The sequence below is a fragment of the Felis catus genome, chromosome A3 (assembly GCF_018350175.1).
Source record: "Felis catus isolate Fca126 chromosome A3, F.catus_Fca126_mat1.0, whole genome shotgun sequence".
Taxonomy (NCBI): Eukaryota; Metazoa; Chordata; class Mammalia; order Carnivora; family Felidae; genus Felis; species Felis catus.
Genome location: NC_058370.1, coordinates 23,938,773 through 23,958,499, shown reverse-complemented (window position 1 = coordinate 23,958,499; position 19,727 = coordinate 23,938,773). Strand labels below are relative to the sequence as shown.

Genomic DNA, 19,727 nt, shown 5'->3' with positions numbered 1-19,727 from the left:
GTTTGCTTGGGCTCCTACAATTAGTGGTGGAGCTAGAACCATCAAGCCTGTGTCTCTGACTCCCAGGCTCTAATTCAGCCCTGTGTCGGCATAATCAATTGTAAATGAATGTATTAAGTAATCAGTCTATTGTGTTCCTCTGGGGGAACCCCTCAGAGCCAGGGCCCCAGAGTCTAGCATCAGGATGCACACTGCTATTTAGACTGCAATGCCTTCCTAGAGTGTCCAGTGACCACAACACGTGTGTGTGTGTGTGTGTGTGTGTGTGTGTCCTCTCTCTGCCCAGGTGGATGAAGAAACCCCGCTGTGGTGTCCCTGATCACCCCCACTTAAGCCGCAGGCGGAGGAACAAGCGCTATGCCCTGACTGGACAGAAGTGGAGACAAAAACACATCACCTACAGGTGCTTTGACTACCTCTCCTCTTCCGTGGCTTTGGCTCCACCCACACTCAGTTTTGTCCTGGCCTGAGTTTCAGAGGCTCACGCTGTAGGTGGGTCTGTGATCAGGGTGAGAGGCAAGTATGCGGGCATCAGGACCAGGTGCTGAAAGGCTATCACTTTGTCCCCCTTGTGGCTTCCAGAGGATGCCGTATCTCGAACTTCAGGTTTATTTGGTCCTTTGGGGGCTCATTAGCTGTGTCCTGTTTAGAGTCCTACAGTTTGAGAAAGTGGGATAGGGATTGTTCAGCAACTCTCAGCTGTGATAAAGAGCCATGGCTGAACTCACTCTCCCTATCACTGCTTGCCAAACCCCACTTCCTTTTATCTGGATCCCTTCTCCACTTAGCCTGAAAGACTTCACCCAAACTTCCCAGCAGAGCTCCAGTTGTTAGCAGACTCACTCCTGAAGTGTCTGGGGAAACCAAGGGCTGAAGAGGATCAGCCTCCAAGTCAGACCAGTGACCAAGGACAGGGATGGCGGAGCCCATCACAGCAGACTCAGACAGCAGAATTCAGAGTAGGGCTGCAGGAAAGGCCAGGCATAGGGCAGGCTCAGCTGGGCTCTGGCTGGCACCTCTCAAGGCTCTGATTCCATCTCAGTGGATGCCTTGGGTGCAGGGGTAGGATCTAAGACAGAGATCCTGAAAGCTGAAGAATGAAGGGCTCTCCTGCTGATGAGCTATAGAAACCAGAACAGGCTTTTTCTAGAATTCTGACAAAAGGAGGAAACCCAAGAAGAATCTGGGTTAGAAATTGGATAGATCTTAAGGTCTCCTGAAGTGGTAAAATGAATCAAGAGAAAGAACTGGCTTCTAACCTTAACTTCTATTACTCAACCTCTCTGGCCTCAGTTTTCTTACCTATAGAATGGGTGAATAATCCTTGCCCAGGTGTTCAGGAGGCAGAGCACCCAGGAGTAATGACGTTCTGCTATGGAGAACCATTCAATATGGCTGCTGTAACCTTCAATAGCTAAATCTATAACTGACGAAATCAGATACCACTCTATACCAATTTCCTAGGTAGACAAGCAGTAGACAAGTAGTTGGTGCCAAACATTTTTAAAAGGGATGTTTCACTTAAACCCTCCACTGCTTCAGTATTTCTATACCTTTTTAAATGTTCTATACATATGCTTTGTGTATTGGGAGAAAAACTTAAAACTTAGAAAATGCTATCCACGAACTTAATTTTTTTTTTCTGCAAGCTCAAGTGGAATTCTGTTTTCAACACAAACTTTGTGAGAGTGCAGATACAAAACATTGATCACAGCAAAGCTGCTCTGACTGAGGCAGGGGTGGGGACCCAGAGCCTTGCCCACCTAGCCTCTTCTTCAACCCTTGGGATACCTCAGCAGAATTCTAGAGTTCAAAATGTGAAGATTACTGGTCCCTGTGGTCTCTGCTGTCCCTTTTAGCTCTGCAAGCCTCTGACTCTGACTGTTCCTCCCTAATGATCCTTTCTTCTCTTACCAGCATTCACAACTACACCCCAAAGGTGGGGGAGCTAGACACACGGAAAGCAATTCGCCAGGCTTTTGATGTGTGGCAGAAGGTGACCCCGCTGACCTTTGAAGAGGTGCCATATCATGAGATCAAAAGTGACCGGAAGGAGGCAGACATCATGATCTTCTTTGCTTCTGGTTTCCATGGCGACAGCTCCCCATTTGATGGAGAAGGGGGATTCCTGGCCCATGCCTACTTTCCTGGCCCAGGGATTGGAGGAGACACTCACTTTGATTCAGATGAGCCGTGGACACTAGGAAATGCCAACCATGATGGTAAGGCCATGAGGGGGACAGGGGGTCAGTCCTGGATTTTCAGGGAAAGAAGTCCTGAGGAAGAACTTGGGATGCCATAGATAAGCTTCCTGCCCTGTAACTTCATGTCCAAGAACTAAGAACCTAGGAGGGTGGGAACTGAGGTCTCTGGTCCCTCAGGACCAGGGCCCCGGAGTTGAGTCAGATCATTTAGTAAATGGTCTCAGGGGGCTGAGTCAAGAGGGAGGGGTTAGGCCATGAATAAGAAGATAAAGTAATGGATCAGAGGCTTGAGAAAAAGGTAAAAAAGCCATTAAAGCTGAAAGTGGGGTGTGAAAGTGGTAGGCTCTGGCCTGATAGTGGCTTCAAAGGCCATTTTAAGAGATACCATTACTCTCTTTCCCTTATATCAACCTCATGGGTGAATAACAGGCCCCATAGTTACTCTAACATCCTTGGTTAACTTGCTCCTCACCACTGTGACTCAATGAGTATTATATGGAACCAGAGTCAGTATTGTACAGTAATAGTAACAATACTCTTTAGGTTGCAAAAGCATTCTCCATCAGTGTTTACTCCTAAAGCACTTGCTTAGTAAGCAGGCAAGTATACATCATTATGCCCATTTTTACATTAAAAAAATTTTTTTTAATGTTTATTTATTTTTGAGAGAGAGAGTACAAGTGGGGGAGGGACAGGAAGAGGGGGACAGAGAATCTGAAGCAGGGTCAGTACTGACAGCAGAGAGCCCAATGCAGGGCTTGAACCCACAAACCGTGAGATCATGACCTGAGCCAAAGTCAGACGCTCAACCAACTGAGCCACCCAGATGCCCCTCATTATGTCCATTTTTAAGATGAAAGGCTGCGGGCTGGAATGGCAAAGCTGGAAGTGGGTAGTTAGGGCTCAAACCACTGCTCAACAACCTGGCTGTGTGACTCCAGGCAAATGATTCACCCTCAATCTCCTCATATAAAAAATGAGGGACTGAGGGTGCCTGGGTGGCTCAGTCGGTTAAGCATCCAACTCTTGATTTTGGCTCAGGTCATGATCTCGCGGTTCGTGGGTTCAAGCCCCACACCGGGCTCTGCACTCACTGAGCCGAACCTGCTTGGGATTCTCTGTCTCCCTCTCTCTCTGCCCCTTCCTCCACTGGCTCTCTATTTCTCTCCCCCTAAAAATTAATAAACATTAAAAAAAATAACATCTCTCTTTAAAAATAGCTAGCTAGCTAGCTAGATAGATAGATAAAAATGAGGGACTGGACTAGGTGATCTCTAAGCTCCCTTCCAACCCTAGTGTAACATGATACACAGCCTGGTGGCCTGGGGGGGTGGAGGGTGGGGGGGGGGGTGGCTCCAAACATTTTAAAAAAGACATGCTCTCTGCCTTCTAGTAGTCCACAGCTAAGTCGGGGGGGACAGTGTGTATATAAGTAACCCTGTCACAAAGCAGACTGTACTGAAGCTTGTAGCAAAAATACCAAGAAAATGCGGAGATGAGTGCGGAGGAGAAAGGGATAGAGGATTCTGGCTTTTAGGGAGAACAGATAATGATTAGCATGTTGATATTCTAAGATCCATGTCAAGTGCTTTCCACATACTATGTAGTATGTATTTATTATTATGACCTCCATTTTATAGATAGGTAAACTGAGGTATGTAGAGACATTAAGTAGTCTATCTACAGTCCCATAGTTGGTGAAAGTAAGGCTTTGAACCTGGGTATTATGACTCCGGAACACATACTCTTTTTTTTTTTTTTTTTTTTTTTTTTTTTGAGTAACCTATGCACCCAACGTGGGGCTCAGACTCCCAATCCTGAGATCAAGAGTTGCATGCTCTACTGACTGAACTAGCCAGACACCCCTGAAGCACATACTCTCAGCTACCAAGCTAAACTTTCATGGTTCTCAAATTGCAGGGCACACCAGAATCACCCAGAAATCTTTTTAGGGTCTCCTGGGTGGCTCAGTTGGTTAAGTGTCTGACTTCTGCTCAGGTCATGATCTCACGGTTTGTGAGTTCAAGCTCCACATCAGGCTCTGTGCTGAGAGCTCAGAGCCTGGAGCCTGCTTCAGATTCTGTGTCCCTCTCTCTCTCTGCTCCTCCCCTGCTTGCTCTCTCTCTCTCTCTCTCCCTCAAAAATGAATAAACATTTTTAAAAATTAAAAAAAATATATGTTTAAAAAAGCACATTCCAGGTTAGGGGCCAGGTTCTAGGCCCTTAACCTCTTGCTATTCTGATTCTCTGATTCTGGGGTCAGGCCTGGGAATCTGCACTTGGTGTAATAAATTCTCCAGGCACTTCTGATATATGTGTTCCATCCCCCTTGAGAAACACTGTCTTTATCCTCAGAGTTTCCTTAACTTGCCTGATCATAAGAATCACCCGGGTTTCTTGTCATATATATAGATTCCCAAGCCCTACCCCTGGACACTCTGATTCTTAAGCGTAGGCAAGTTTGGGAAACACAGGGCATTCTTTTACTCAGGCTATGCTTCAGGCTGAGAGCACACTCGTATAGGCCTGTCTCCTCAGAGGCTGAGTCTGGTGTCTTTGGATGAGGACAGCCTCCTTGAGAACATTTCATATCATTGCATGCATGAATCAAGGATCGGCAACCCTTGGCTCATCTGTGAAAGGATGGTTCAGGAAGTGTTTTGGCCAAGGCTCAGCCTCTGCAAAGATACGAAACTGTTGCATTTCTCTTTGTCCCTTGCCCTCTTCAAATGTTGGTCCTCTTTCCTATCCAGCTCCATTTCCTCTGCCCTGGTATCCCTTTCCTTATGTCCTGAATGTGTTTCCTGGCTTTCTGAACACCTCTTCTTTCTCCCATGCTTATTCTTGAATCAGTGTCAACAAATGGCTGGCTGTGCTAACTGATAAAGTGCGAGGAAAAGAAACTAACATTTTTGAGCCCTGTTACGTGCCAGGCAGGGACTGTTAGCTGGCAAGATTTTAGTTATAGCCCTGATAGAGACAAATGAATTCTTAAAGGAATCTTGGCCAGAGGAGGCACTGGGAAGATACTCTTAACAACCCGGCCCTCCTCTTCCCAGCTCTGAGGTTTGTTCTGCCCGAAAGCACTCCTTGCTGTTGGAGACCTTGGGCCCAGTCTCAAAGTCCCAAGAACTTCTGGGAGTGCATGTGGGAAGGAGCTGGGACCTGTGGATAGGCACAATCCCAGCATCCTCCCAGTCCTATCCCATCCCAATGAACATCTGCCAATTCTGATAGAGAGTCCAAGACGGCCAATGTCTTCTTTGGACAAGAGTTGGGACTTTTCTATGCTCTGGAAAACTGAGCATGAACTGTTCAGATGTAGTTCCTAACTATGGCAATAGACCCCTGATGCAGCAGGTTGCCCTAGGACAGTTTCTGGAAGGAGATGAAAGGAACCAAGATTTATGGAGCACCTGTATATTATCTCGTTTAATTTTCACATAAATTCACTGAGGGAGTGGATGGAGCCTCCTGGGAACTTTGTTTATTGGCTCTCTTCTCTCTTCTAAATTTCCATTATGGAAAACTTCAAACTCACAAAAGAAGAGAAAATGATAATATGAACCCCCAGGCACCCATCCCCTTGCTTCAGCAATTACCAACATGATGTCACTACTATTTCATCTACTCTTCCCCGCCACTTGTATTTTTTGGCTGATGTACTTTATTTTTTTTCAACGTGTTTTTTTTTTTAATTTTTTTTATTTTTGGGACAGAGAGAGACAGAGCATGAATGGGGGAGGGGCAGAGAGAGAGGGAGACACAGAATCGGAAACAGGCTCCAGGCTCCAAGCCATCAGCCCAGAGCCTGACGCGGGGCTCGAACTCAGGGACCGCGAGATCGTGACCTGGCTGAAGTCGGACGCTTAACCGACTGCGCCACCCAGGCGCCCCTGGCTGATGTATTTTAAAGAAAATCCTTGGCACAATATCATTTCATCTGTAAATACTTTAGGACATAGCCCTAACAGATTATTTTTTTTCTTCCAAATTTTTATCTAAATTCTAGTTAGTTAACATACAGTGTAATATTGGTTTCAGAAGTAGAATTTAGTGATTCATCACTTACACACAACACCCAGTGCTCATCACAACAAGTGCCCTCCATAATGCCCATCACCTATCTAGCCCCTCTCCCTCCAGTAACCCTTAGTCTGTTCTCTATCATTAAGAGTCTCTTATGGTTTGCTTCTCTCTCTCTCTCTTCCCCTTCCCATATGTTCATCTGTTTTGTTTCCTAAATTATACCTATGAGTGAAAACATGGTATTTGTCTTTCTCTTACTGACTTATTTCGCTTAGCATAATATACTCTAGCTCCATCCACATTGTTGCAAATGGCAAGCTTTCATTCTCTTTGATGGCTGAGTAATATTCCACTGCATGTGTGTGTGTGTGTGTGTATACACACATATATACATATATACACACATATATACATATACATACACATATATATGTATATACATACATACATACACATATATACATACGTATATGTACACACACACACACACACACACACATATACACACTACATCTTCTTTATCCATTCTTCAGTGGGTGGATACTTAGGCTCTTTCCATAGTTTGGCTATTATTGATAGTGCTGCTATAAACATCAGGGTGCATGTACTCCTTCAAATCTTCTCATAGATTATTTTCTTTTAAATTCTTTTTATATATTTTAGAGAGACAGAGAGCACAAGCAGGGGAGAGGGGCAGAGAGAGAGAGAGAGAGAGAGAGAGAGAGAGAGAGAGAGAATCTTAAGCAGGCTCCATGTTCAGCGAGGAGCCTGACACAGGGATTGATCCCACAACCCTGGGATCATGACCTAAGCCAAAATCAAGAGTTAGACACTCAGCCAACTGAGTCACCCAGGCACCCCAAATAGATTATTTTTAACACAACCACAAAACCATTATCAAACCCAACAAAATTAACAATAATTTCTTAAAATCCATTTCCTGTTTGTATTCATTTCCCAAAATCGCCTCAAAAATGTCCCTTCCAGCTGTTTGCTTGCATCAGGATCCAGACAATATCCACACATCCTGCATGGGTGACATGTTTCTTACGCTGTTTTCACTTACAATAGTCAGCTCGCTTCCCCACCCCCAACCCCGCCAATATTTGTTGAAAAAACTGTCACTTGTCCACAGTACACTCATTTGGCTTGATGAAATTCAGATTCACTTTTAACACGTCTCCCTTCCTCATATATCCTGAATATTGGTAATTAGTCCTATAGACCTGACTAAATTCACATTTTGGCAAGAGCTTCTGGAGTGGTTGGGTCCTCCCTTCTGCATCACGTTAGAAAGCACGTATGATATAGGCTGTCCCACTGTTAGTGATGCTGAGGGTGAGTGCTTGGCTCAGGTGTGTCAGCCTGAGCCAATCACTATAAAATTCACTTGAGGGAACTTAATTTAAAAAACAAAAAATGTTGCCTAAGTCCTAACCCAAAACTCCTGAATCAGAAGCTCCTCCACCTATGTGTTTAAAAGGCTCTCCTAGAGAACCACTGCACTATAAGGGTGTAAGGGTGATCCTGATTCTCCACGTCATTGGAGTCTGTGTGAAGGGCAGTCTGGCCCACCATACCTTCCAGCTGGCTTCAGGGGCTGCTTCCAGGCACCTTCTGTCCTCATCTCTTTTCAAGGAGTCCAACAGTGATGTCTGAGTTCACTAAGCTCTGATGAGAAGGAAGCCCAGCCCTGAGAAAGGTGACAAGACAGGAAGCGTCATTGAGACCAGCCCTTCACAGAGTAGAGTTCTTCTGCAATCACTTCTGTGACTCTCCCCCGACCCTGGGAGCTAGACCAGGCAGGGATCATAATATCCCTCTAACAGATGAGGAATGTAAAGTTCCGTGTGGTTATAAAAACTCACATAGTAAGTGGCAGAGCCAGGTATGTACCCAGGACTCTGAATTTTTAGTAATCGCCCCAGACCACCTGCTGCAGGTGGTCCAAGAACCACACCTGGAAAAATACTGAATGTTTGGCACTGTTCCATCCTGGCTGCACAAAGCTTGCCCTCGAGGAGCTCACACCCCTGGAGCGGAAGAGAGAGTGTGCTGGTGGCTGTAACGTATGGTGGAAAGTGATCAGTGCCATAAAGATGGTTCAGATAAACTGCTGGGAGGGTAGAGGAGGAATCACTCACTGCCAGTGGGGGAAATCAAGGAAGTCTTTCTGGAAAATGTGGCACTGAGCTGAACTTTGAAGGAGTAAGGCTCTTCTGGGTAGAGGGGACAGCACTGGCAAAAGAATGGAGGCAAAAAGGATGTTATAGCCTTTGGGGGGCTGGAGGGCTTGATGAGATGGGACTGATCAAGTATGGAGGTTCCACGGGAAGGAAATGAAGCAGAGATAGTTGAGTAAGAGTTTTGGGTACCCGCTAGGAGACTCCTGCTGGGACTTGAGCTCCCAGCCCACAGGAACACTCCCTATTGGGGATGCTGGTCCCCTCACATACCTCAATGTGACCCTGCTAATTAATAGTGATCTGTAGTTCTGTGCCAGGAGGCAGATGTGAGCACTTTGCCTACCTTGCCCCATTAATTTCACCCCCATTCTTAGAATGCAGGTACCGTTATTCCCTGCATTTTACAGAAGAAGAGATTTAAAATGTCACACTGCTGCAACATGGCAGAGCTGGGATTCATGTCCTTCTGGCTCCCTCAGACCGCACTTCTGACTACTCCGCTTCCTTGTTTCTCACCCTCTTGGAGAGTGAAGACCCTAACAGCCACCTGCCTATTAAGCACTGGGATATTCTCCATCCTTCTGCCTTCCTAGCATTCTGCCCTCTCTAGCTCCAGGGAGTTCTTCTGCCCTTCCCTGTCCTTCCATCTCCCCAGAGCAGCCCCCACTTAGCAGGTCTCTTGGGCTTCTGTGCAACAGGATGCCAGTTCCCCCAGTTCTTTTCTGCTTTTTGGTCCCTGGAATAAACCCACAGTCCCTTTTCCTTCAAGGGCTTACTCCTATTCTCTGCAGGGACCCAGGCACAGAGGCTACAGAGTAACAGACACAGGCTGAGGACAAAGGTTTAGAGTCTTGCCAAGTACTCAGAGCGCTGCTCCCTGGTTCCCAGTGGAGATCCCTGTGGGTGCCCCCTGAGGAAGAGCCTGGTCAGCAGACGAGAGGCGAGAGGCCCGAACAGCTTGTGAAGGTGGAAGAATAGGCCAGGAGGCAGAGCTAGGCAGGACCAGCCCCCAGGAAGCAGAGCTGCCTTCCGCTGGCTCTAGCAGCCGCCTTTGTTTGGGATAGAGCTGAGAGATGAGCTCACCCTTCCCCGGTGCCAGAGGAACCAGGACCCGAGGAAGGAACTGGGGGCGGCCTGGCCTCCTCCTGCCAGCTTGCCCTTCCCCAGCAGAAGGCCAGCCCCAGGCTCTTGGCCAACCTTGCACTGATCTTGCCCATCCCCATTTTGCTGAAGACACGGGTGGTGTCAGCAGAGCGGCAGGCATGCTTGTGTCGGGGTCTGCCCCATAAGGCTCTTCTCTCTTCCGAGACCGTAGCCAAAATGGCCAGAGACAATCCTCAGTCCCATCTGATTCTCGTGGGTCCCTCAGTTGGGCGGGGCTGGGCAACTTTGCCAGTGACACCAGAGCCAAAGTAGGCACTAGGACTCCTGACCACCTCCTGGGTCCCTGGTAGCCTCCCCTGCACTCGGAACCGACAGGAATGAGCTGTAACATGCCTTAGGGCAGGGCAATGAGAGGCAGAGCTCAAATGCCAAAGGTCAAGGCAAGCAAGAGTTTTCAAATGGACAGACAGGTCAGGACTATCAGTATGACAGCCTGCCCAACTCCCTGTCTCTTGTGTTTCTTTCCCAAAGCTGGGGTTACTTAATCCCCCCAAAGTCAGGCCTTGCTCTGTCCCAGGCCCAATCCAGAGGCTCAGAGGAGTTGGCTTAAGAAAATCTGGTAGCTGGAACCCCACTGGCCTTATGCTTCCTTTCTGTCGATGGGCTTGTTCCAGGCACCAAGCTTCCATCTGATGTCTGGTAACAACAGCTCCTGTGCAGTGCCACACCCTTCACACATATTACCTCATCCAATCCTCACATAACCCTATGAAGGGGGTACGATCTCCCCGTTTTACAAATGAAGATATTGAAGATTAGAAGGTAGACCTTCTGGCCAAGTTCACAAAGCTGGAAACGAAGGAGGTCTATCTGGCTCAGGGGCCCACGCTCATGACCACTGTGCCATGTTGCTGCCTCAGCTTCGCGCTCGGGATCCCGTGTCCCACTTTCGGCACCTGGACTTTGTTGTTTTCGCTCGCATTTGAGTCCCTGCCTTGATCTTGGCCGAGGTTCAGTTCTTTCAGAACTAAGGTCTTGCTGGACTGAGAGCCGCCTCACGATCAGGGCCCTGCCTGCCCCTGGACCTCCTGACACTGACTGCCAGCCTGCCACCCCCAGACCTCCCCTCTGCTCATCGTACTCCCTGCCCTGGCTTTGCCCTTTTCATCTCTCACCCAGACCCTTCTACCTTCTTCCCAAAAGCGCACGGAAGCCCTGCTTCTGGTCTCCTTCCCCTCTCAGCCCTCCTCAGCGCGGAGCAGCCAGAGTGACTCATCATGTCACCACCCCCACTCCTGCCCTAAACCCCCCGCTGGCCAAGAAGCCAATCCAAATTCCTTTGCGTGGCATCACAGAACCCCACTTGCCAGCCTGGCTGACCTCATCTCTCTCTGCCCTCCCCTCCTGCTTTGTTCCAGAGCCAAGTGGAATGAGCCTGCTTGTCCCTGGATCTTGTTTTTAGCGTTCCCTCTGTCAGGAATGCCACCCCCACCCCTCCCTCTCCTACCCTCTGAATCCATTCTCCTGACTAACTTCTTATCTTTCAAGACTTGAGGTGAACTTCACCATTATGAAGCTTTCCCTGCACATCTTCCTTCAAGTTTAAATCACTCCTCCCTTCTCAGAATCCTCACTCCACCCTTACAGACTTCTATTAAAGCACCTGGAACATTAATCTCACTTATTTTGTTTCTCTCTCCAAATCCCCCTCTATACCGAGAGTTCTGAAAGGCAGGACTGTGTATGATTTCTCCAGCACAGCGTCTGGCACAAAGCCTATGCTCAGTGTTGGCTGAAGCAATGGGTTGACTGATACCTAAGTGGGTGCCCTGGGCACCTCCCCACTCCCCTCTCCACAGGGAATGACCTCTTCCTGGTGGCTGTGCACGAGCTGGGCCATGCGCTAGGACTGGAGCACTCCAACGACCCCAGCGCCATCATGGCGCCCTTCTACCAGTACATGGAGACACACAACTTCAAACTGCCTCAGGATGATCTCCAGGGCATCCAGAAGATCTACGGTGTGTGGCAGGGGAGAGGGGGCTGCTGCTCCTTCTTAAGGGCTGGGCTGTGACTAGCTGCCTGAGTGGGTTGTTTTCTTAAGCAAGAAAAAAGGAGAGGCTATGCTGATATTTTGATAAGATATAAAAGGCCTGCTACCATGCCTCCCTCCCAGTTCTCTGTTCACACTGGTAATGCAAAGGTCTTGTTTTGGTCAAGTCAGTTGAGATGGGAAGACCAGTTTGCTTGAGCAAATGTATGTCAGCATAGCCCAGGCCGCCTCAGCCCCTGGGCTATGAAGCACAGGAGGAGGGCCCCTTCTGGAGGCCTTGATGACCTCAGAGAGCAGATGGCCCCAACCAGAACCCTGGAGGATGGGCGGGATCTCCATAAGTGAGGCAGTGGAGGACTGGACAGGGGAGGTAGGGACCAAGGTGTTTTGAAAGTAGAATGGACAGGATTTGCTGATAGATCCAACATGGGGGTGAGGGTCAAGGACAACACCAAGATTTCTGGCTTTTCTAATTGTGGGCCAATAGGATTTACCAGTCTGTTGCTCAGAGAGCTGGGCTGGGATATTGATTTGGAATCTTAGGTGTCCAATCTATAGAGACTGGCCACATGTGACTATTGAAATTTGAATTTATATTAATTAGAATTAAATAAAATTAAAATTTCAGTTCCTCTGTCACACTAACAACTAGTCACGCATTTCAAGTGCTCAGCAGCCACAAATGGCTGGAGGCTACTGTATTGGACAGTGCTAATATAGAACATTTCTGTCATCACAGAACATCCTATTGGACAGCTCCAACATAGAGGGTCTTTAAAGCCATGAACCTGGGCACCTCCCCACTCCCCTCTCTACAGGGAATCAAGATCACTTAAGGTAGTGATCTGTGACTAGGGGGCTCATTGGAATTACCTTGGAATTTCCATTTTAAAAATGCTCTCATTGTCAGAGATTGGCTTCTCTTTGGTCTGGGGTATCTTCTGAGCATCATGAGTTTTAAAAGCTCTCCCAGTGACCCTAATATGCAACCCAAGGGAGAAAACTGACATAGGGACAAAAATAGAGAGAACACCCAGGAGCACTCCAACCTTTAGGGTAGGGTGGGTGAGGAAAGGCTGCCAGCAAAGGAAGTGGAGAAGGAACAGCCCATAAAATAGAAGGAAAACCAAGACAGAACAGGGGCCTGGAAAAGTGCTCCTATGATCTTGCTACTCAAAGTGTGGGCCTCAGACCAGGAACACTGGCATCACCTAACAGCCTGAAGAAATGCAGAATTGCAAGCCGCCCCCCCCCCCCGACCCCCTGCCCAGACCCTCTGAGTCATAATCCCCATTTTATTAAGATCCCTGGATCTTGATATGCACATCAAAGTTTGAGTTGGTAACCCTGGGGTTTGGCAACATGAAGGTCATTGGAGATCTTGACAGAGCAGCTTCAGTAGGTGACAGGGCAGAGGCTGTCCTGGAGTGGGATAAGGAACGAAGGGGAGAAAGTGAGGCTGGCATGTGTAGAGGGAGCAGAGAATGATGGTATGGGACACTGAGCTCAAGAAAGGACATGTTCTCTCATAACAGGAGAGAAGAAGAGAAGATATCAGATTCGGGGGTGGAAAGATGAGCGTTCCCATTTAATGACTATTTTCATCTGTTTTCTCAAAGATTGGGAAGTAAAAAGTGGGAGAGGGAACAGGAGGCTGGAGGGTGACAGACCTCAGCTGCCAGGATGATGATGAAGCAATGACAGCGGGAGGCAGGGAATGGCTGACCCTGTCTAAGATACAGCCCCTCTCTGCAGGACCCCCAGCTGAGCCCCTGGAGCCCACCAGACCCCTCCCCACGCTCCCCGTCCGCAGGATCCACTCACCAAGTGAGAGGAAACATGAGCGCCAGCCCAGGCCACCTCGGCCGCCCCTCGGGGACCGGCCGTCCACACCAGGCGCCAAACCCAACATCTGTGATGGCAACTTCAACACAGTGGCACTCTTCCGAGGCGAGATGTTTGTGTTTAAGGTAGGGCCAGTCAACTGGTGACACCCAGATGGTCCTCTCCCACTTGCTCCCCCTCTGTGGAGCAGGAGAAGGCTGCTGCTCTGGGATTAGGCCCGCTTTGGGCCTGGACAGGAGTTGGCCCAGTGGCCAGGACTTGGGGTCCCTTTCTGGTGCTGCCGGGCGAATTGACTTGTTTCTAAGAGGAGGTGGGTAGACTGGTGATCTTATACCTTCCCAGGGGTTAATGCTGGGGGAAAGTGCCGGAGACCTGCTGGTCAGCGACTTTGAGCAAGTCGTCTCCCTTCTCTGGACCTCAGTGTCTCCATCTGAAAGTGGGGTCATTCCCTTAATGAAGGGTGTATGAAGACTAAATGAGTGCATGGCCACGAAGATAGCAGCTTGGAGTAGGGGCTGACATGGCAATGGCAGAGCCTGTCTCCAGATCCTGCCAGGGCTGAGAAGCTGGGACTGAGGGATGCCTGATAGAAAGCTGGCCAGGCTACATCTTGTCACTTGTCCTGGTCCTATCACATTGGCCACGGGCTGACTGGGTGGCAGCACGTTTGGTTGGTATGCTACAGGTTGGGTTACCAGGGAAGTGGACTCTGAGACAGTGTTGAGAATGCAGGATTTTGATTAAAAAGTACCTTTGGGATCAACATCTGTGGGTAGGAGGGAAGGAAGTAAGACTGGGCAGAAGGAGAATATAAGCAGCAACTAGGACCATTGCAGAGTCGCCTACCCCTACAGGGAGTTCTATAGCTAGCATGGCCCATCAGAGTCATTCCACACAGGGCCCCAAATAGCTGGCACTTTGTACCTCCTGCTTCATTCAGTCATTGGATGAGAAGGGGCATGAACTTGGGGGAGCTTGCTGAAGCCGAGGCCATCCCCAGAGAGGCCTGCAGTTGAAAACAGCCTGCTGACCACATTGCGGGCTGCCAGGGCAACAAGCCCTCCAGGGAAAGGGGTCTGGTCAGGGTGTCTCCATCACACTGGGTGGCTGTGCGGGGCTGCTCCATTCCCCTCAGGGAGCTCTCCCAGCAAGCTTTGAGGACTGAGCAAGAATCAGGTGACACGGGTCAGCACTGATCCTGCCTCTCACAGAGTGGCTCTAGGAAAGTCACTGGCCTTACTTAAGATTCTGTATATCTTGAGACGCCTGGGTGGCTCAGTTGGTTAAGCATCTAACTTTGGCTCAGGTCGTGGTCTTGTGGCTCGTGGGTTCGAGCCCGGCATCAGGCTTATAGCACAGAGCCTGGAGCCTGCTTCGGGTTCTGTGTATCCCTCTCTCTCTGTCCCTCCCCTGTTCGTGGTCTGTCTCTGTCTCTCACTTTCAAAAAAAAAAAAAAAAAGACTCTGTATATATCAAATCTACTTCATAGACTTGTGCAAGTCAAACTAAAGTTTTAAAAACAACATGAAAGTGCTTTGTAAAACACCTTGAAAAAAACGTTTCTAGTTTTTGTACCATCTTTTACAAATCACATTCATTCTGATCCCCCCACTCAACGGTTCCTAGGCAAGTCTGGGTTTTATCATCTCCATTCATTTTATTTTAGTTTTTTAATTTGAGAGAGAGAGAGAGCGCGCGCATGAGCAGGGGAAAGGGGCAGAGGGAGAGTGAGAATCCCAAGCAGGCTCTGTGCTCAGCATGGAGCCCCATGTGGGACTCGGTTCCATGACCCTGGGATCATGACCTAAGTCAAATCAAGAGTCGGATGCTCAAACGACTGAGCCATCCAGGTGCCCCTTTTATCATCCCCATTTACACTGAGGGTCCTGGTAGGTTACAGGCCTTGCACAGATTGCCTACCAGCCAAGGGCTGTACTGGCACAAGACACTAGTTTGAAGAAGAGGGCTTCCATCAGATTCTTGAGCTACTGAGCTGCCATTTATTTAACATCAACCATGTGCCCTGTGCTGTTCTAGGTACTTTACCTATTACCTCTCCTCTGATACCCAACATTACCCCATTTGTAGGTGAGGTGCTTGCAGTACTGTGCCCACGGTCATGCAGTGCTAAGTGAAGTAAATTCACACCCAGGTCTCGAGGGATTCCTACAGCTTGCTTCCCAGGGTTCTCGCCCTGCTGGATGGAGCCAGAGGGTGAGGAGGGCATTCTGCTCAGGTTCAGTGGCCAGCCTTGTGAGTGGCCCACTGAGGTCAGTGACTCTCTGCTGCCCTCATGTGGCCACTACAGGCCCCTGGCACCATCCCTTCCAGCTCCTCCCCACCTCATCCCTGCACCAGGCCAGTCTGCTGTCTGTCTCATAGCCCCTTGGACAGCAAGAACCTTCAGGAGGCTTATATGAAGAGAGTTAATGGGCACCCTGTCTTCCTCAGGACATTGGAAGCTAGATGTGATAGACAGACATCACGGAGGGTTGCAAGGCTGGGCCCAGGGGAAGCTTTTGGGTTATTTGGGCTTGAGCCCCAAGGCTGAGATCCTAAGTTAAGGCAGGGCCTGCCATGCTTCTTTCTCCTCCCTTTACCCCCCAGGATCGCTGGTTCTGGCGCCTGCGCAATAACCGGGTACAAGAGGGCTACCCCATGCAGATTGAGCAGTTCTGGAAGGGCCTGCCTGCCCGCATAGATGCAGCCTATGAAAGGGCTGATGGAAGATTTGTCTTCTTCAAAGGTAATATAGCCTGTGCTAAGAGAACTGTGACAGTTCCCTGCCCTTTCTGGGACCCCCTTTCCCCATCTGTACACTGGAAGCGGCGGGGTGAGAAGCAGATGCCCTCCAAGAGCCCCTCTAGCCCTAACAGAGACACTGACTTCTGACAGGACTAATCCCTGCAGGCAGGCCAAGCACAGTCCAGGGGAATCAAGTCATGAAGTAATTGTTGAGGGTCTGTATGTTCCCAGGTTGGTGGGACGACAAGGCTCACCCACGTCCGGGTACAGTGCTCCATGGAAGGCCATCCCATAAGTTCTGTAAGAGTTGGTTGGGAGGAGGTCACACTGGCTGGAGAGGTGAGGGAAGGAGCCAGGGGAGCTAGCATGTATGGCATGCCCACCCAGGGCTGGGTTGCTTCGCTTCAATTATCTTGAGATGGGCCCAGCCTCAGAAGGGTAAGATACAAATAATTAGTGAGAAGTGAGGAAGGCAGTCCAAGAGGAAGGGACAGCATGGGTAATAGAGTAGTGTGGGGATATGCATGTACGTTGGAAAAGCTGAGAAGACACACTGGACAGCCATGGAGGCCCACCTTGGAGAGCGGTGAGCAGTGGCCTAGAAGGGAGAGTGAGGGAGAGTCCTAAGGAGCCTTGGTTGCCAGCCCAGAATGCAGTCTTGACCCATTAGAGAAACACTGGTGTCCACTGGGTGTTTGTGAGCAGCAGAGAGCCAGAGAGCAGGTAGCAATCCAATAGAGCAGAGGTGGGGAGGCTATTTCGGAGTCAGTTGCTGGAGGGGAGGGAGCAAGTCAACAAGGCCCACACCAGGGAGGACCAGTGAGGCCAGAGATGGACAGCTAAAAGATGCAAAAGGCTTCCTGAGAGGCTGAACATGGAGGGGAGAAGGAAAGAGAGGGTCAAAAGTGATGCCAGGTTTCTTGCTGGGGAACCGGGGGGCAGAAAGGTGAGGAGGGAGGGAGCACACTGTGGAGGTAGTGACGAATTCCAGAAAGCAGACCTGGAAATGCCCAGAGGCTGGTGTACACTGGGTCAGGGCTCCTGGGTCTGGGGCTCAGGTCCAGTGGGAGTGGCTGTGAGCCCTCAGAGTTGGGTGTCACTGGTGGAAGGTGGGGAGTACTAAGGCATGCAAAGCCACAGGAGTGGCTGAGGACGCCTGAGAGAGAGTTAAGGAGCAATTCACATGAACGAACAGAGGGTGCGGCACGGAGGCTGGGCAGCATGGGGCCGGTTGCCCAAGATCTGCAGTGACTGGCTTCTGGCTTCTTGCCCCCATGCTCTGCCAGGACCAAGGAGCCTCAGTCTCCCAGAGAGGCTGTCAATCAGGCCTTGCACTGTTTCCCCCGACACTGTGGCTCTGTGAATGACTTCAGTCCTAGCAAAAGATGGACAAGTGGCACCAGCCACAACCTCTGGCATTGAGTGACTGGGAAAGGCTGATCCTGGGTTTCTCTTGGCTACAGGTGACAAGTACTGGGTATTTAAGGAGGTGACGGTGGAGCCTGGGTACCCCCACAGCCTGGGGGAGCTGGGGAGCTGTCTGCCCCGAGAAGGCATTGACACAGCTCTGCGCTGGGAACCTGTGGGCAAGACCTACTTTTTCAAAGGCGAACGGTACTGGCGCTACAGCGAGGAGCGGCGGGCCACGGACCCTGGCTACCCCAAGCCCATCACTGTGTGGAAGGGCATCCCACAGGCTCCCCAGGGGGCCTTCATCAGCAAGGAAGGATGTACGTAAGGGCCTGGCTGGGTGGGGAGTAGCCCGATTTTATGCAGGTCCCAACAGGGCCCATGGGCATACTCTCAGGGTATCCAAGTTTGAGAAACGGTGTCTAATGGTAAGGACAACTGCCTCACATCTACCCATGTTCACACAGTAAATTAATTCTCTTACCAGCTACCAAGCCAGGCTCTCATCTGCAGAGATGACTCACATTTGAGAGATGTTTTCATAGACTGACTTCACTCTTTCAGACAGCATTTCTCAAATAGTGGACCTCAGATGTACTCTAGGGCTTCCTCGAGTTATCAAATCTGAAAAGCAATGATGGATACAGGTGCTTTCAAAGGTGCTTTTTTTTTTTTTTTAAACAAGGCTTGAGGGCAGGAAGATGGAAAGAGAAGCCTTTTTTATTTATGAGACATTTTCTAAGCTCCTCCTGGAGGCCAGGCTGGGAGCTTCCCAGCAGACTAGAAGCTTCTCAAGAAGAGGGGCTGGGTGTTGCCAGGTGCAGGAATCCATGAATGTTTGTTAAATACATTTCCCGTGATCTGGTCAAAAATACAGACTCTGGAGGCTGGCTGACTTCACATCCCGCCTCCACCACTTACTATGAGTTTGAGCAAACCATTTAAGTTTTCTATGTCTTCATCTATCAGATGGGGATAATAATGGTACCTACCTCATTGGGATTTGTAAGAATAAGGTAAATTAAGTAGAGCACTTAGACCAATGCCTAGCACATGATCCATGCCATGTGAGACTTAGCTGCTATCATCATCATCATCATCTTGTTAGTGTGTTTTAGTTTTTGTAGAATGACAGGTGTCATCCATTCCCTCCACAATGATTACTGAGAGCCAAGTTTTGTGGGAGAGCTGGGGAAGGAGCAGAGAATAAGACTTGCATTGCATCCCTGGCTCCCATTCTAGAGGCAGAAAACAACTAAGGTGGCAGCAACTGCTCTAAGGGAAAGAAATGCAGCCGAAGAGCTATGGTGGGGGTGAGGGTGGGGGGTGCTGGGGAGGGCCCGTTAGAGAGGGTTCGTCAGGAAGGGCTCTCTAAGGAGATGTCACTGGTAAGAAAGCCAAAAGTCTCGGGGGAAGAGCTGCTACTGATGGCTCTCCTGTGTACCTGATGCTTTACACACATGGTCTTGCTTTCTGGGAGCCTCAGAGACAAGTGACATCAAGGACTTTGGCCAATGAAAGTCCCAGAGTGGGGAGCCAACCAATAGGAGAGTCTGAGTTGCTTTGCTGTCTGTACACTGTCTGGGCCATGAAGGCTGTTGCTGGGAGCCTGGTGTGGCTGCCCAGCCCCTCCACCTCCTTTCTCCTTCTCCTTCTCCTCCTCCCCCCTCCTCCTCCCCCCTCCTCCTCCTCCTTCTTCTTTTCCTTCTTCTCCTCCTTCTTCTCCCTCTCCTTCTCCTTCTCCTCCCCCTCCTCCTCTTCCTCCTTCTTCTTCTTCAAGTTTATTTATTTTGAGAGATATAGAGACAGTGTGAGTAGGGGAGGGGCAAAGAGAGAGGGAGAGAGAGAGAATCCCAAGCAAGCTCCAGGCTATCAGCACAGAGCCCGATGAGGGGCTCAAACTCATGAATTGTGAGATGATGACCTGAGCCAAAACCAAGAGTCAGATGTTTCACTGACTGAGCCACCCAGGTGCCCCAGTCTCCACCTCCTTTCTTTCTAGCCTCTTCCCCAGCAGTGTCCCAGAGACCCTGCATCTGTATTGTGATGCAAGCCAAAGAAAAGCCACAACTGTGACATGGTGGTGTCTGCTGTCAACCAAAGGAGAAACCTGGCTCCCTGCCTCCCTTGCCTCAAGCAGAAGCTAGACTG

General features: G+C 49.5%; 2 protein-coding genes across 6 annotated transcripts in view; one reads left to right on the top strand and one right to left on the bottom strand.

Moving 5' to 3' along the window:
• The window catches only part of EDEM2 (ER degradation enhancing alpha-mannosidase like protein 2), a 127,358-nt gene that overhangs the window by 103,966 nt on the left and 3,665 nt on the right, over nucleotides 1-19,727 (bottom strand). For 3 of the 4 annotated variants that reach the window (XM_019826610.3, XM_023251304.2, XM_023251305.2), the window contains exons 2-3: nucleotides 18,061-18,200; nucleotides 7,814-7,926 (exon numbers count right to left, since the gene is read on the bottom strand). The gene's annotated coding sequence lies outside the window, so the exon portion shown is untranslated. The remainder of the gene's footprint in view (nucleotides 1-7,813; nucleotides 7,927-18,060; nucleotides 18,201-19,727) is intronic. The other variant, XM_023251303.2, reaches the window with a different exon arrangement.
• MMP24 (matrix metallopeptidase 24) overlaps nucleotides 1-19,727 on the top strand; it is a 45,021-nt gene that overhangs the window by 22,169 nt on the left and 3,125 nt on the right. For both annotated transcript variants that reach the window (XM_023251672.2, XM_045053710.1), the window contains exons 3-8: nucleotides 287-403; nucleotides 1,918-2,222; nucleotides 11,383-11,544; nucleotides 13,332-13,546; nucleotides 16,029-16,167; nucleotides 17,630-17,896. In XM_023251672.2, the coding sequence (XP_023107440.2) occupies nucleotides 287-403; nucleotides 1,918-2,222; nucleotides 11,383-11,544; nucleotides 13,332-13,546; nucleotides 16,029-16,167; nucleotides 17,630-17,896 (1,205 nt within the window). The remainder of the gene's footprint in view (nucleotides 1-286; nucleotides 404-1,917; nucleotides 2,223-11,382; nucleotides 11,545-13,331; nucleotides 13,547-16,028; nucleotides 16,168-17,629; nucleotides 17,897-19,727) is intronic.